The 18,617-nt window shown below is 41.0% G+C and overlaps 1 protein-coding gene across 1 annotated transcript; it reads left to right on the top strand.

The window, feature by feature from the left end:
• The first annotated feature begins 6,506 nt into the window (after positions 1–6,506).
• LOC148378496 (uncharacterized) lies at positions 6,507–9,591 on the top strand. The gene is made up of 3 exons (XM_088367870.1): positions 6,507–6,737; positions 8,294–9,233; positions 9,581–9,591. The coding sequence occupies exons 1-3, from the start codon at positions 6,507–6,509 to the stop codon at positions 9,589–9,591; spliced, it is 1,182 nt and encodes a 393-aa protein (XP_088223996.1).
• Positions 9,592–18,617: the final 9,026 nt, after the last annotated feature.

The following is an 18,617-nucleotide window of genomic DNA, read 5'->3' as shown; positions in this document are numbered from 1 at the left end:
AAAAAAAAAAAAAAAAAAAAAAAATGTGCATACCTATCAAATTGAATGTAAACAATTGCAAATAAGCATTGTTTGGGACAAAAAAAGCAAAAAAAGCAGTTAAAAGTAAAATACTTACCTTAATTAAAACCATAATACTATCAAATTGAATGTAAACAATTGCAAATAAGCATTATTTGGGACAAAAAAAAGCAAAAAAAGCAGTTAAAAGTAAAATACTTACCTTAATTAAAACCATAATACTTACCCAAAACAAAAAAATATACTTACCTATTCCGGAGATCACAAATCCACGCCCAATCGGTGCCTGCAAGAAAACAAGTTACCATGTTAAAGAAACAAGCGCAAATCGCTGGCTCCGCCCACTTGGAGGAGTGTATATAAGCACCGTTCGGAGCAGGAGCTCTCAGTCTCGATGCGGCCGTGGAAGGGGAAGCAGCTCCCCATGTGATGAAACTAAACTAAATTTAGATGCAATTCCTGTGTGCCAGACCTGAAGAAGGCACAAAAGGTGCCGAAACGTTGTCGATGGCCACACAGATGAACAAAATTTAGCGCAAAATGACGCCGGTACAAAACCAATTGGAAACAAATAGTAATTTACCCACGCTCTACCCAAATAGGAGAGCGCATGGATGCCGCACAGAGCAAGATGCTCTCGCTCCACCCAGATAGGGGAGTCGATGAATTAGGTGCGAGGTACGAATATTTAGTTGAACGCAAGCGCAGCTGTCAATCTTACATGCCAAATCGAGACTCACTTATTAATTATATAACAAAGGCGACCGGATAGGTAAAGTGCAATCAAGAAACAAACTTACAATAAGCACAAACACGTGTTCAAGGTCACAAACGATCTTTATTAAGCCCTAATTGGTCCTGGCCAGCATGGCGGGTGCGGCCGCAACGGGCAGGATGCTCTGGAGCTGGTTGTGGGGTGCGGGCCAGGATGGTAGGACCGTGCCTTTGTCCCTCTCCTTCGGGGGAGGAACTCTTTACCTAATCCTAACTCGCCTGTGCCACCTCCAGTGCGCCCCCCCCACGTTTCCGGTTTCCATCGAGCTCCTGTTACGTCTGTGTGCTGTCCCCTAAACTGGTCTTATCCCAGCCCTAATCCTAACCTATCCCCCATCCTAACCTAACCCCCGACCCTAACCCTAATCCTAACCCTAACCCTAACCCTAACCTTAACCCTAACCCTAACCCTAACCCTAACCTGACCCCATTTCCCGACAAGACAAAAACGTCAACCTGCAAGTTAAATTTGAAAATAAACAAGTCAAAATCTGAACGTAAACACAAATTTGAACAATAATGGCAAATAAGCACTATTTGAGACCAAAAGGCAGTTAAAAGTAAATACTTACCTCAAATAAAACCACAATACTCACCCAAAACAAAAACAAAAAATGTGCATACCTATCAAATTGAATGTAAACAATTGCAAATAAGCATTATTTGGGACAAAAAAAAGCAAAAAAAGCAGTTAAAAGTAAAATACTTACCTTAATTAAAACCATAATACATACCCAAAACAAAAAAATACCCCATTTCCCGACAAGACAAAAACGTCAACCTGCAAGTTAAATTTGAAAATAAACAAGTCAAAATCTGAACGTAAACACAAATTTGAACAAAAAATAATGGCAAATAAGCACTATTTGAGACCAAAATGCAGTTAAAAGTAAATACTTACCTCAAATAAAACCACAATACTCACCCAAAACAAAAAAAAAAAAAAAAAAAAAAAAAAAAAAAAAAAAAAAAAAAAAAATGTGCATACCTATCAAATTGAATGTAAACAATTGCAAATAAGCATTGTTTGGGACAAAAAAAGCAAAAAAAGCAGTTAAAAGTAAAATACTTACCTTAATTAAAACCATAATACTATCAAATTGAATGTAAACAATTGCAAATAAGCATTATTTGGGACAAAAAAAAGCAAAAAAAGCAGTTAAAAGTAAAATACTTACCTTAATTAAAACCATAATACTTACCCAAAACAAAAAAAAAAAAAAAAAAAAAAAAAAAAAAATATACTTACCTATTCCGGAGATCACAAATCCACGCCCAATCGGTGCCTGCAAGAAAACAAGTTACCATGTTAAAGAAACAAGCGCAAATCGCTGGCTCCGCCCACTTGGAGGAGTGTATATAAGCACCGTTCGGAGCAGGAGCTCTCAGTCTCGATGCGGCCGTGGAAGGGGAAGCAGCTCCCCATGTGATGAAACTAAACTAAATTTAGATGCAATTCCTGTGTGCCAGACCTGAAGAAGGCACAAAAGGTGCCGAAACGTTGTCGATGGCCACACAGATGAACAAAATTTAGCGCAAAATGACGCCGGTACAAAACCAATTGGAAACAAATAGTAATTTACCCACGCTCTACCCAAATAGGAGAGCGCATGGATGCCGCACAGAGCAAGATGCTCTCGCTCCACCCAGATAGGGGAGTCGATGAATTAGGTGCGAGGTACGAATATTTAGTTGAACGCAAGCGCAGCTGTCAATCTTACATGCCAAATCGAGACTCACTTATTAATTATATAACAAAGGCGACCGGATAGGTAAAGTGCAATCAAGAAACAAACTTACAATAAGCACAAACACGTGTTCAAGGTCACAAACGATCTTTATTAAGCCCTAATTGGTCCTGGCCAGCATGGCGGGTGCGGCCGCAACGGGCAGGATGCTCTGGAGCTGGTTGTGGGGTGCGGGCCAGGATGGTAGGACCGTGCCTTTGTCCCTCTCCTTCGGGGGAGGAACTCTTTACCTAATCCTAACTCGCCTGTGCCACCTCCAGTGCGCCCCCCCCACGTTTCCGGTTTCCATCGAGCTCCTGTTACGTCTGTGTGCTGTCCCCTAAACTGGTCTTATCCCAGCCCTAATCCTAACCTATCCCCCATCCTAACCTAACCCCCGACCCTAACCCTAATCCTAACCCTAACCCTAACCCTAACCTTAACCCTAACCCTAACCCTAACCCTAACCTGACCCCATTTCCCGACAAGACAAAAACGTCAACCTGCAAGTTAAATTTGAAAATAAACAAGTCAAAATCTGAACGTAAACACAAATTTGAACAATAATGGCAAATAAGCACTATTTGAGACCAAAAGGCAGTTAAAAGTAAATACTTACCTCAAATAAAACCACAATACTCACCCAAAACAAAAACAAAAAATGTGCATACCTATCAAATTGAATGTAAACAATTGCAAATAAGCATTATTTGGGACAAAAAAAAGCAAAAAAAGCAGTTAAAAGTAAAATACTTACCTTAATTAAAACCATAATACATACCCAAAACAAAAAAATACCCCATTTCCCGACAAGACAAAAACGTCAACCTGCAAGTTAAATTTGAAAATAAACAAGTCAAAATCTGAACGTAAACACAAATTTGAACAAAAAATAATGGCAAATAAGCACTATTTGAGACCAAAATGCAGTTAAAAGTAAATACTTACCTCAAATAAAACCACAATACTCACCCAAAACAAAAACAAAAAAAAAAAAAAAAAAAAAAAATGTGCATACCTATCAAATTGAATGTAAACAATTGCAAATAAGCATTGTTTGGGACAAAAAAAGCAAAAAAAGCAGTTAAAAGTAAAATACTTACCTTAATTAAAACCATAATACTATCAAATTGAATGTAAACAATTGCAAATAAGCATTATTTGGGACAAAAAAAAGCAAAAAAAGCAGTTAAAAGTAAAATACTTACCTTAATTAAAACCATAATACTTACCCAAAACAAAAAAATATACTTACCTATTCCGGAGATCACAAATCCACGCCCAATCGGTGCCTGCAAGAAAACAAGTTACCATGTTAAAGAAACAAGCGCAAATCGCTGGCTCCGCCCACTTGGAGGAGTGTATATAAGCACCGTTCGGAGCAGGAGCTCTCAGTCTCGATGCGGCCGTGGAAGGGGAAGCAGCTCCCCATGTGATGAAACTAAACTAAATTTAGATGCAATTCCTGTGTGCCAGACCTGAAGAAGGCACAAAAGGTGCCGAAACGTTGTCGATGGCCACACAGATGAACAAAATTTAGCGCAAAATGACGCCGGTACAAAACCAATTGGAAACAAATAGTAATTTACCCACGCTCTACCCAAATAGGAGAGCGCATGGATGCCGCACAGAGCAAGATGCTCTCGCTCCACCCAGATAGGGGAGTCGATGAATTAGGTGCGAGGTACGAATATTTAGTTGAACGCAAGCGCAGCTGTCAATCTTACATGCCAAATCGAGACTCACTTATTAATTATATAACAAAGGCGACCGGATAGGTAAAGTGCAATCAAGAAACAAACTTACAATAAGCACAAACACGTGTTCAAGGTCACAAACGATCTTTATTAAGCCCTAATTGGTCCTGGCCAGCATGGCGGGTGCGGCCGCAACGGGCAGGATGCTCTGGAGCTGGTTGTGGGGTGCGGGCCAGGATGGTAGGACCGTGCCTTTGTCCCTCTCCTTCGGGGGAGGAACTCTTTACCTAACCCTAACCCTAACCCTAACCCTAACCCTAACCCTAACCCTAACCCCTAACCCTAACCCTAACCCTAACCCTAACCCTAACCCCGGGATTACAAAAGAACATTAATTGGACAGACAGAGAAAGAAAAGGGAGGGAACGATATTGGATATTTACATTGGGAACTAGGGAGCCAATTGGACTAAACATCAAGCATTGAAGGTTCACCATACACCACTTGATTTGAATTCTGACTACAATCCCATCCCTAACCCCAATCCCTACTCCTTACCCATAATCCTAACCTAACCCCAATCCCTACTCCTTACCCATAATCCTAACCTAACCCCAAACCTAATCCTAACCCTAACCCTAACCCTACCCTAACCCTAACCCTAACCCTAACCCTAATCCTAACCCTAACCCTAACCCTAATCCTAACCCTAACCCTAACCCCTAACCCCAACCACATCACACAATCCTAACATCAACAATCGCCTAAATTATAATTCTGCCGCTAATTACAACTAACAAAATTTTGCAGAGTATAACATGTAAAACTTTTTAAAAAATTGACAATTACAAATTTTCAAAAACACTAAGAAAGCTTAAAAATACATAAAACGTCAAAATTTAAAATGTATAAATACTAATTAATTTAAAATCATTTACGAAATTTCAGAAGTATTAAAAACACAGAGGTAACATTAAATATTAATTGATGATTGAGTCACAAAGACACAAATAAACAAAACAATATTAACACAAATTATACATTTGATGTAAAATAAGCAACAGAACGAATGAAAATAATTAGACCAGTGTATTTAGTGGTTTATAGTGCGAAAAGTGATATACAAGTCAACAAAATAAAATCCGAATCAAAAGTAAAAAAGGAAAAAGGAAAAGGGACCCGGAAAAAAGAAAAAATGAAAGAGTATAAAAGGAGGTGAGAAAAAAACAGGCTCATTGTGCATTTGTCTCTCGAACAGTCGACAACTCTCTGCTCTCTTAAAAACTAGCCAACTCTTTCACTAATATATTTTTTGGGGAGTTTTCTTCATTTTTTTCATTTATTTTGTTTTGATAGTACCTGATGAAGACCGATTAAGGTCGAAACGTCGTATTTGTTTCAGTTCATTTAAAAAGAAATTTATTTGTTTTTGACACAATACACTGGGTTTGGGTTATTGGGGACTTTATTAATTTGGGGGTCTCAATAAATACGTGAATAAATAAAGGGATTGAATTGGATTTCATTGGCAAATTAGTACATTAAATGCTTTGGTTAATAAATACAGTTAAAAATACATAAAAATTTCAAAATCGAAAAAAGTAAAAAAACAACAATGACAGAGTGGACGGTGGTTAGTCGTGGTCGGAGGGGACCACGTCAACCGCCCAATTTTTTGGACAGGGAGGATAGGGGATCCTGGGACCGGGAGGTCCGTGCACCTCCTCGCTCCTTTTGGAGTGGGTCTCTGTACTCAAAACCTAACCGGCCAGTACCCCCTCCCGGGTTCCCTCGCCCTCCTGGTCCACATTACCGCTCATATGCGGATGCGGTCAGTGCGACTTTCCGACTGACTCAAGGGAAGACTCCTCCGAGGGGGATTGACCCCAGTGTCAGAAGACAACCAGCTAGTCCCCAGTTTGGAAAGATGATACGAAAGTTGTATGCATTGATCCGACAGGTCCACCATCTGCACAATGTGTCTCCTGGGCCCGGGAAACCAGAACCACATTCAATAGCAAGGATGGTGGTGATCCTGTCAAACATGATTAAGCCTGCGGTCCCGTCAGAATGTACTAGGGACCTGATTAGTGGAAATGCTAGGAATTGGGGTTACAACACTTGCCTCATCCTACAGGAACATTACCAGGCGGGGTTGGAGGTGATTTTGGATGAGCTTCCGGGTCTTCTTACTCCAAATTGGAAGGAGGCCTTTGAAGTTGCAATCCGCTGGGCGAGACGCAATTTACCTCGGCTCCAACAGGGGGTACTTGATCAGGCGAAGACCATGATCATGAAAAAGATGGGGGTGAATACGGGAAGTCCACAGGAGTCTGTGGAGCAGATCGAGCAATCCCGGACCCATCTCCTGCCGGCAGAGGTGGTCCCGGTGATCACGGCAACGGACAGGACAGATGAGGAGAATCCGGACTTGGCTCAAGGAGCGCCTCGGAGGGAATCTCCACGTGCCGAACCCCCACGGGAGCGTAGGGAGGTTCGCAAAAGGGCGAAGGCAGCGGTGAGTGGAGCCCTCACTGCAGATAATGTTCTTCAGGAACTAGAGCCCTTACTCCTGCCAGAGCCTGACATAGAGAGGGAGTTTTTGACCCTAGACGACACCCCTTCGAACTTGTTGGATCTGATTGAGGAAATTCAGGAAGAAGAATGGGCTATTGGGGCCCAAACTAATCCGTTGGGGCAACTTCAAATAGAGGAGGACGCTCAAGTCCACCAGGAAGTGAACTCGGGTAATGAGGGGGAGAGAGAATTGGAAGACTTGGGGTCATTACCTCCTTCCTTGGAACCACCATTGTTTAGGGTGACCAGACACCAAAATACACAACGGAAGAATGTAGTATGGAATCTGGTACCGGCTAAAAAGTGGCTCATCATCGGGGATTCGAATCTTGCAAGGTTTCCTGACTATGCCACTCGTGACTTACAGATAGATAGCTATCCGGGTAGCCATTTCCGCCATGGGCAAATGCTGTTAGAACGGACAGTGCCACTGCCCACAGTCACGGTGGAGAAACTAGTGTTGGCGTTTGGACTGAATAGCAGGGAAAACAAAGTGGACACTACGAAAAAGAACGTACAGGGGGCGCTGAGAGCTGCCAAACAGGCATTCCCATATGCGGAGATTTGGATTCCCCTGGTGAATTTCTCTTGCCAGCTCCCAGAGGTGGAACAGGAGAACTTAGCAAGCCTGAACCAACATATTGAAAGGAATATGCCACACATTCCCCTTCTGCCTGGGGAAAAGTTCCAAACGGATGACAAGGGGATCCATTGGACGCCGGAAACAGCCAGACATATGTTGGATCATTGGAGGGCCTATTTAAACTCCTACACCCCCTGAATCCGACACAGGCAGGGGCGGAAAACAGTTTATCCCTACAGGACGCCAATGTGGTGGTTTTATCGAACAACTTCAAACTTTCGGGACCTCAGCACAGCCTACTGAGTAAGGGACTGACCTTCGTACCTACCTTAGGCATAGGCAAAGGTCAGAAGGCGCAATTATTGTCAGATATACAGACATATCACCGTAGGGTCATGTTGACTGCCCACTTCAATAATTCGGATCGAAAAGAGGTCCTTCCATTTGTGGGCCCATCTCATTGGACCCCACCGATCACCCAGTTACCAATCACGATTCAAAACTTAGTAAAGGCGGATCGGAATGTTTTCAGAAGACATTTTAAGTCAGTCCCGGAGAAATCAAACATGTCACTACAGGAAGTTAAAGCATTACGGGAATTGGCAAACATGAAGCACATTGTTATTAAGCCGGCTGACAAGGGGTCAGCAATTGTCATCATGAGTAGAGAACAATACACTTTGGAAGTAGAAAGACAATTGAATGATACAAACTATTATAAAAAATTGGACCAGCCAATATATATGGAAACAATTCATATGGTAACGGAAATATTGGACTCATTAGTAAGCAAAAAATTCATCAGTCACAAACAACGACTATACTTAAGAGGCAAACAACAGCCACGCAAGAGACGGTTTTACATTTTGCCGAAGATACACAAAGATCAAGAAAGTTGGACGATCCCCTTTGAGGTCCCTCCAGGAAGGCCAATAGTCTCTGACTGTGGCAGTGAAACTTATTTCACTGCGGAATATCTAGAGTTCTATCTGACTCCTCTGTCAATCAAGCATCCTGCCTATGTCCAAGATACGTACCACTTCATTGACATGGTCAAAGCCTTGCAGGTCCCTTCAGAATTTAACTTTTTCTCTATGGATGTTAATAACTTGTATACAAATATTCCAATTGAGGCCGGAATTGAATGCGTTAAACAAATTTTTCGAAAGCATCCGGATCCAAAGAGACCGGACGACGAGTTATTGAAATTATTGGAGATCAACCTAACCCGGAATGATTTCATGTTTGATGAAAAATTCTATTTGCAGATCAAGGGCACGGCCATGGGTAAGAAATTCGCACCGGCCTATGCTAATATCTTCATGGCCAATTGGGAGGAAGGAGCATTGTCAAAATGTGAACAACGACCGACCTGTTACCTACGATACTTGGACGATATATGGGGTATTTGGGAAGGATCGGAAAAGGATTTCAAGGAGTTTGTGAAGACCCTCAACTCCCATGATCCCTCTATACAGCTTAAGACCGAATTTCACGGGAATTCAATCAATTTTTTGGACACAACCATTTTTAAGGGACCCAATTTTTTGAATAGTCCGAGGCTAGACATTAAAGTCTATTTTAAGACTACAGACACACATGCCCTATTACATAAAGCAAGTTTCCATCCAGTACATACCTTCAGGGGGATTGTAAAGTCACAACTCCTAAGATTTAGCCGGATTTGTACGAGAGACGAGGATTTTTGCGAAGCGGTTAAGATCTTGTTTGCAGCTCTGAAGAAACGGGGGTATAGTAAGCCCTTTCTCAGACACTGCCTTCGTACCTTTCAGGAGAGAAAGGTCAAGGGTCAGGAGAAGATCATCCCTCTGATCACTACCTTCTCATCAATCAGTACTCTGTTAAACAGGAAATTCAAAACCAATTTCCAGGAACTGGGTGTCCGAGATGGACTATTTTCTGGGACTAAGGTCATTTCTGCCTACAAGCGGAACAAGAGTCTGGCAGACATTTTGATCCGGGCAAAATTGCCATCATTGAAGTGGGACAAACCCTTATTGTTGGACACTCAATTCAAGAGACTAAATTTCATTAAAAATATAGAAACGGGAACAGTATTTGGAATTGAACAGGGATTCAACCCAAAATCTAGAAATTGTGTTTATGTTATTTTTTGTAACAAATGTGGGATCCAATATGTTGGCGAATCACGAAACAATTTGTCCACACGCATGTATCAGCATCGGTATAATGTGAAGAACAAGAAGGAAATGGACACACCCTTAGTTAAACATTTTGTTGATCATGGTATGGCCTCAATGAGAATGGCGGGATTAGAAAGGAACATTAATTGGACAGACAGAGAAAGAAAAGGGAGGGAACGATATTGGATATTTACATTGGGAACTAGGGAGCCAATTGGACTAAACATTAAGCATTGAAGATTCACCATACACCACTTGATTTGGATCCTGACTACAATCCCATCCCTAACCCCAATCCCTACTCCTTACCCATAATCCTAACCTAACCCCAATCCCTACTCCTTACCCATAATCCTAACCTAACCCCAGACCTAATCCTAACCCTAACCCTAACCCTACCCTAACCCTAACCCTAACCCTAACCCTAACCCTAATCCTAACCCTAACCCTAACCCTAACCCTAACCCTAACCTAACCCTAACCCTAACCCCTAACCCCAACCACATCACACAATCCTAACATCAACAATCGCCTAAATTATAATTCTGCCGCTAATTACAACTAACAAAATTTTGCAGAGTATAACATGTAAAAATTTAAAAAAATTGACAATTACAAATTTTCAAAAACACTAAGAAAGCTTAAAAATACATGAAAGCTTAGAACGTCAAAATTTAAAATGTATAAATACTAATTAATTTAAAATCATTTACGAAATTTCAGAAGTATTAAAAACACAGAGGTAACATTAAATATTAATTGATGATTGAGTCACAAAGACACAAATAAACAAAACAATATTAACACAAATTATACATTTGATGTAAAATAAACAACAGAACGAATGAAAATAATTAGACCAGTGTATTTAATGGTTTATGGTGCGAAAAGTGATATACAAGTCAACAAAATAAAATCCGAATCAAAAGTAAAAAAGGAAAAAAGGAAAAGGGACCCGGAAAAAAGAAAAAATGAAAGAGTATAAAAGGAGGTGAGAAAAAAACAGGCTCATTGTGCATTTGTCTCTCGAACAGTCGACAACTCTCTGCTCTCTTAAAAACTAGCCAACTCTTTCACTAATATATTTTTTTGGGGGTTTTCTTCATTTTTTTCATTTATTTTGTTTTGATAGTACCTGATGAAGACCGATTAAGGTCGAAACGTCGTATTTGTTTCAGTTCATTTAAAAAGAAATTTATTTGTTTTTGACACAATACACTGGGTTTGGGTTATTGGGGACTTTATTAATTTGGGGGTCTCAATAAATACGTGAATAAATAAAGGGATTGAATTGGATTTCATTGGCAAATTAGTACATTAAATGCTTTGGTTAATAAATACAGTTAAAAATACATAAAAATTTCAAAATCGAAAAAAGTAAAAAAACAACAATGACAGAGTGGACGGTGGTTAGTCGTGGTCGGAGGGGACCACGTCAACCGCCCAATTTTTTGGACAGGGAGGATAGGGGATCCTGGGACCGGGAGGTCCGTGCACCTCCTCGCTCCTTTTGGAGTGGGTCTCTGTACTCAAAACCTAACCCTAACCCTAACCTAACCCTAACCCTAACCCTAACCCTAACCCTAACCCTAACCCTAACCTAACCCTAACCCTAACCCTAACCCTAACCCTAACCTGACCCCATTTCCCGACAAGACAAAAACGTCAACCTGCAAGTTAAATTTGAAAATAAACAAGTCAAAATCTGAACGTAATAATGGCAAATAAGCACTATTTGAGACCAAAAGGCAGTTAAAAGTAAATACTTACCTCAAATAAAACCACAATACTCACCCAAAACAAAAAAATGTGCATACCTATCAAATTGAATGTAAACAATTGCAAATAAGCATTATTTGGGACAAAAAAAAGCAAAAAAAGAAGTTAAAAGTAAAATACTTACCTTAATTAAAACCATAATACTTACCCAAAACAAAAAAAATATACTTACCTATTCCGGAGATCACAAATCCACGCCCAATCGGTGCCTGCAAGAAAACAAGTTACCATGCCAAAGAAACAAGCGCAAATCGCTGGCTCCGCCCACTTGGAGGAGTGTATATAAGCACCGTTCGGAGCAGGAGCTCTCAGTCTCGATGCGGCCGTGGAGGAGGAAGCAGCTCCCCATGTGATGAAACTAAACTAAATTTAGATGCAATTCCTGTGTGCCAGACCTGAAGAAGGCACAAAAGGTGCCGAAACGTTGTCGATGGCCACACAGATGAACAAAATTTAGCGCAAAATGACGCCGGTACAAAACCAATTGGAAACAAATAGTAATTTACCCACGCTCTACCCAAATAGGAGAGCGCATGGATGCCGCACAGAGCAAGATGCTCTCGCTCCACCCAGATAGGGGAGTCGATGAATTAGGTGCGAGGTACGAATATTTAGTTGAAGCAAGCGCAGCTGTCAATCTTACATGCCAAATCGAGACTCACTTATTAATTATATAACAAAGGCGACCGGATAGGTAAAGTGCAATCAAGAAACAAACTTACAATAAGCACAAACACGTGTTCAAGGTCACAAACGATCTTTATTAAGCCCTAATTGGTCCTGGCCAGCATGGCGGGTGCGGCCGCAACGGGCAGGATGCTCTGGAGCTGGTTGTGGGGTGCGGGCCAGGATGGTAGGACCGTGCCTTTGTTCCTCTCCTTCGGGGGAGGAACTCTTTACCTAATCCTAACTCGCCTGTGCCACCTCCAGTGCGCCCCCCCCACGTTTCCGGTTTCCATCGAGCTCCTGTTACGTCTGTGTGCTGTCCCCTAAACTGGTCTTATCCCAGCCCTAATCCTAACCTATCCCCCATCCTAACCTAACCCCCGACCCTAACCCTAATCCTAACCCTAACCCTAACCCTAACCTTAACCCTAACCCTAACCCTAACCCTAACCTGACCCCATTTCCCGACAAGACAAAAACGTCAACCTGCAAGTTAAATTTGAAAATAAACAAGTCAAAATCTGAACGTAATAATGGCAAATAAGCACTATTTGAGACCAAAAGGCAGTTAAAAGTAAATACTTACCTCAAATAAAACCACAATACTCACCCAAAACAAAAAAATGTGCATACCTATCAAATTGAATGTAAACAATTGCAAATAAGCATTATTTGGGACAAAAAAAAGCAAAAAAAGCAGTTAAAAGTAAAATACTTACCTTAATTAAAACCATAATACTTACCCAAAACAAAAAAAATACCCCATTTCCCGACAAGACAAAAACGTCAACCTGCAAGTTAAATTTGAAAATAAACAAGTCAAAATCTGAACGTAATAATGGCAAATAAGCACTATTTGAGACCAAAAGGCAGTTAAAAGTAAATACTTACCTCAAATAAAACCACAATACTCACCCAAAACAAAAAAATGTGCATACCTATCAAATTGAATGTAAACAATTGCAAATAAGCATTATTTGGGACAAAAAAAAGCAAAAAAAGAAGTTAAAAGTAAAATACTTACCTTAATTAAAACCATAATACTTACCCAAAACAAAAAAAATATACTTACCTATTCCGGAGATCACAAATCCACGCCCAATCGGTGCCTGCAAGAAAACAAGTTACCATGCCAAAGAAACAAGCGCAAATCGCTGGCTCCGCCCACTTGGAGGAGTGTATATAAGCACCGTTCGGAGCAGGAGCTCTCAGTCTCGATGCGGCCGTGGAGGAGGAAGCAGCTCCCCATGTGATGAAACTAAACTAAATTTAGATGCAATTCCTGTGTGCCAGACCTGAAGAAGGCACAAAAGGTGCCGAAACGTTGTCGATGGCCACACAGATGAACAAAATTTAGCGCAAAATGACGCCGGTACAAAACCAATTGGAAACAAATAGTAATTTACCCACGCTCTACCCAAATAGGAGAGCGCATGGATGCCGCACAGAGCAAGATGCTCTCGCTCCACCCAGATAGGGGAGTCGATGAATTAGGTGCGAGGTACGAATATTTAGTTGAAGCAAGCGCAGCTGTCAATCTTACATGCCAAATCGAGACTCACTTATTAATTATATAACAAAGGCGACCGGATAGGTAAAGTGCAATCAAGAAACAAACTTACAATAAGCACAAACACGTGTTCAAGGTCACAAACGATCTTTATTAAGCCCTAATTGGTCCTGGCCAGCATGGCGGGTGCGGCCGCAACGGGCAGGATGCTCTGGAGCTGGTTGTGGGGTGCGGGCCAGGATGGTAGGACCGTGCCTTTGTTCCTCTCCTTCGGGGGAGGAACTCTTTACCTAATCCTAACTCGCCTGTGCCACCTCCAGTGCGCCCCCCCCACGTTTCCGGTTTCCATCGAGCTCCTGTTACGTCTGTGTGCTGTCCCCTAAACTGGTCTTATCCCAGCCCTAATCCTAACCTATCCCCCATCCTAACCTAACCCCCGACCCTAACCCTAATCCTAACCCTAACCCTAACCCTAACCTTAACCCTAACCCTAACCCTAACCTGACCCCATTTCCCGACAAGACAAAAACGTCAACCTGCAAGTTAAATTTGAAAATAAACAAGTCAAAATCTGAACGTAATAATGGCAAATAAGCACTATTTGAGACCAAAAGGCAGTTAAAAGTAAATACTTACCTCAAATAAAACCACAATACTCACCCAAAACAAAAAAATGTGCATACCTATCAAATTGAATGTAAACAATTGCAAATAAGCATTATTTGGGACAAAAAAAAGCAAAAAAAGCAGTTAAAAGTAAAATACTTACCTTAATTAAAACCATAATACTTACCCAAAACAAAAAAAATACCCCATTTCCCGACAAGACAAAAACGTCAACCTGCAAGTTAAATTTGAAAATAAACAAGTCAAAATCTGAACGTAATAATGGCAAATAAGCACTATTTGAGACCAAAAGGCAGTTAAAAGTAAATACTTACCTCAAATAAAACCACAATACTCACCCAAAACAAAAAAATGTGCATACCTATCAAATTGAATGTAAACAATTGCAAATAAGCATTATTTGGGACAAAAAAAAGCAAAAAAAGAAGTTAAAAGTAAAATACTTACCTTAATTAAAACCATAATACTTACCCAAAACAAAAAAAATACCCCATTTCCCGACAAGACAAAAACGTCAACCTGCAAGTTAAATTTGAAAATAAACAAGTCAAAATCTGAACGTAATAATGGCAAATAAGCACTATTTGAGACCAAAAGGCAGTTAAAAGTAAATACTTACCTCAAATAAAACCACAATACTCACCCAAAACAAAAAAATGTGCATACCTATCAAATTGAATGTAAACAATTGCAAATAAGCATTATTTGGGACAAAAAAAAGCAAAAAAAGAAGTTAAAAGTAAAATACTTACCTTAATTAAAACCATAATACTTACCCAAAACAAAAAAAATATACTTACCTATTCCGGAGATCACAAATCCACGCCCAATCGGTGCCTGCAAGAAAACAAGTTACCATGCCAAAGAAACAAGCGCAAATCGCTGGCTCCGCCCACTTGGAGGAGTGTATATAAGCACCGTTCGGAGCAGGAGCTCTCAGTCTCGATGCGGCCGTGGAGGAGGAAGCAGCTCCCCATGTGATGAAACTAAACTAAATTTAGATGCAATTCCTGTGTGCCAGACCTGAAGAAGGCACAAAAGGTGCCGAAACGTTGTCGATGGCCACACAGATGAACAAAATTTAGCGCAAAATGACGCCGGTACAAAACCAATTGGAAACAAATAGTAATTTACCCACGCTCTACCCAAATAGGAGAGCGCATGGATGCCGCACAGAGCAAGATGCTCTCGCTCCACCCAGATAGGGGAGTCGATGAATTAGGTGCGAGGTACGAATATTTAGTTGAAGCAAGCGCAGCTGTCAATCTTACATGCCAAATCGAGACTCACTTATTAATTATATAACAAAGGCGACCGGATAGGTAAAGTGCAATCAAGAAACAAACTTACAATAAGCACAAACACGTGTTCAAGGTCACAAACGATCTTTATTAAGCCCTAATTGGTCCTGGCCAGCATGGCGGGTGCGGCCGCAACGGGCAGGATGCTCTGGAGCTGGTTGTGGGGTGCGGGCCAGGATGGTAGGACCGTGCCTTTGTTCCTCTCCTTCGGGGGAGGAACTCTTTACCTAATCCTAACTCGCCTGTGCCACCTCCAGTGCGCCCCCCCCACGTTTCCGGTTTCCATCGAGCTCCTGTTACGTCTGTGTGCTGTCCCCTAAACTGGTCTTATCCCAGCCCTAATCCTAACCTATCCCCCATCCTAACCTAACCCCCGACCCTAACCCTAATCCTAACCCTAACCCTAACCCTAACCTTAACCCTAACCCTAACCCTAACCTGACCCCATTTCCCGACAAGACAAAAACGTCAACCTGCAAGTTAAATTTGAAAATAAACAAGTCAAAATCTGAACGTAATAATGGCAAATAAGCACTATTTGAGACCAAAAGGCAGTTAAAAGTAAATACTTACCTCAAATAAAACCACAATACTCACCCAAAACAAAAAAATGTGCATACCTATCAAATTGAATGTAAACAATTGCAAATAAGCATTATTTGGGACAAAAAAAAGCAAAAAAAGCAGTTAAAAGTAAAATACTTACCTTAATTAAAACCATAATACTTACCCAAAACAAAAAAAATACCCCATTTCCCGACAAGACAAAAACGTCAACCTGCAAGTTAAATTTGAAAATAAACAAGTCAAAATCTGAACGTAATAATGGCAAATAAGCACTATTTGAGACCAAAAGGCAGTTAAAAGTAAATACTTACCTCAAATAAAACCACAATACTCACCCAAAACAAAAAAATGTGCATACCTATCAAATTGAATGTAAACAATTGCAAATAAGCATTATTTGGGACAAAAAAAAGCAAAAAAAGAAGTTAAAAGTAAAATACTTACCTTAATTAAAACCATAATACTTACCCAAAACAAAAAAAATATACTTACCTATTCCGGAGATCACAAATCCACGCCCAATCGGTGCCTGCAAGAAAACAAGTTACCATGCCAAAGAAACAAGCGCAAATCGCTGGCTCCGCCCACTTGGAGGAGTGTATATAAGCACCGTTCGGAGCAGGAGCTCTCAGTCTCGATGCGGCCGTGGAGGAGGAAGCAGCTCCCCATGTGATGAAACTAAACTAAATTTAGATGCAATTCCTGTGTGCCAGACCTGAAGAAGGCACAAAAGGTGCCGAAACGTTGTCGATGGCCACACAGATGAACAAAATTTAGCGCAAAATGACGCCGGTACAAAACCAATTGGAAACAAATAGTAATTTACCCACGCTCTACCCAAATAGGAGAGCGCATGGATGCCGCACAGAGCAAGATGCTCTCGCTCCACCCAGATAGGGGAGTCGATGAATTAGGTGCGAGGTACGAATATTTAGTTGAAGCAAGCGCAGCTGTCAATCTTACATGCCAAATCGAGACTCACTTATTAATTATATAACAAAGGCGACCGGATAGGTAAAGTGCAATCAAGAAACAAACTTACAATAAGCACAAACACGTGTTCAAGGTCACAAACGATCTTTATTAAGCCCTAATTGGTCCTGGCCAGCATGGCGGGTGCGGCCGCAACGGGCAGGATGCTCTGGAGCTGGTTGTGGGGTGCGGGCCAGGATGGTAGGACCGTGCCTTTGTTCCTCTCCTTCGGGGGAGGAACTCTTTACCTAATCCTAACTCGCCTGTGCCACCTCCAGTGCGCCCCCCCCACGTTTCCGGTTTCCATCGAGCTCCTGTTACGTCTGTGTGCTGTCCCCTAAACTGGTCTTATCCCAGCCCTAATCCTAACCTATCCCCCATCCTAACCTAACCCCCGACCCTAACCCTAATCCTAACCCTAACCCTAACCCTAACCTTAACCCTAACCCTAACCCTAACCCTAACCTGACCCCATTTCCCGACAAGACAAAAACGTCAACCTGCAAGTTAAATTTGAAAATAAACAAGTCAAAATCTGAACGTAATAATGGCAAATAAGCACTATTTGAGACCAAAAGGCAGTTAAAAGTAAATACTTACCTCAAATAAAACCACAATACTCACCCAAAACAAAAAAATGTGCATACCTATCAAATTGAATGTAAACAATTGCAAATAAGCATTATTTGGGACAAAAAAAAGCAAAAAAAGCAGTTAAAAGTAAAATACTTACCTTAATTAAAACCATAATACTTACCCAAAACAAAAAAAATACCCCATTTCCCGACAAGACAAAAACGTCAACCTGCAAGTTAAATTTGAAAATAAACAAGTCAAAATCTGAACGTAATAATGGCAAATAAGCACTATTTGAGACCAAAAGGCAGTTAAAAGTAAATACTTACCTCAAATAAAACCACAATACTCACCCAAAACAAAAAAATGTGCATACCTATCAAATTGAATGTAAACAATTGCAAATAAGCATTATTTGGGACAAAAAAAAGCAAAAAAAGAAGTTAAAAGTAAAATACTTACCTTAATTAAAACCATAATACTTACCCAAAACAAAAAAAATATACTTACCTATTCCGGAGATCACAAATCCACGCCCAATCGGTGCCTGCAAGAAAACAAGTTACCATGCCAAAGAAACAAGCGCAAATCGCTGGCTCCGCCCACTTGGAGGAGTGTATATAAGCACCGTTCGGAGCAGGAGCTCTCAGTCTCGATGCGGCCGTGGAGGAGGAAGCAGCTCCCCATGTGATGAAACTAAACTAAATTTAGATGCAATTCCTGTGTGCCAGACCTGAAGAAGGCACAAAAGGTGCCGAAACGTTGTCGATGGCCACACAGATGAACAAAATTTAGCGCAAAATGACGCCGGTACAAAACCAATTGGAAACAAATAGTAATTTACCCACGCTCTACCCAAATAGGAGAGCGCATGGATGCCGCACAGAGCAAGATGCTCTCGCTCCACCCAGATAGGGGAGTCGATGAATTAGGTGCGAGGTACGAATATTTAGTTGAAGCAAGCGCAGCTGTCAATCTTACATGCCAAATCGAGACTCACTTATTAATTATATAACAAAGGCGACCGGATAGGTAAAGTGCAATCAAGAAACAAACTTACAATAAGCACAAACAC

The sequence above is a fragment of the Syngnathus floridae genome, unplaced genomic scaffold, assembly GCF_059516105.1.
Source record: "Syngnathus floridae isolate MCC-2025c unplaced genomic scaffold, RoL_Sflo_1.0 HiC_scaffold_41, whole genome shotgun sequence".
Classification (NCBI taxonomy): domain Eukaryota; kingdom Metazoa; phylum Chordata; class Actinopteri; order Syngnathiformes; family Syngnathidae; genus Syngnathus; species Syngnathus floridae.
The sequence above is the reverse complement of the archived record's forward strand: the minus strand, read 5'-3'. Positions and strand labels throughout refer to the sequence as shown.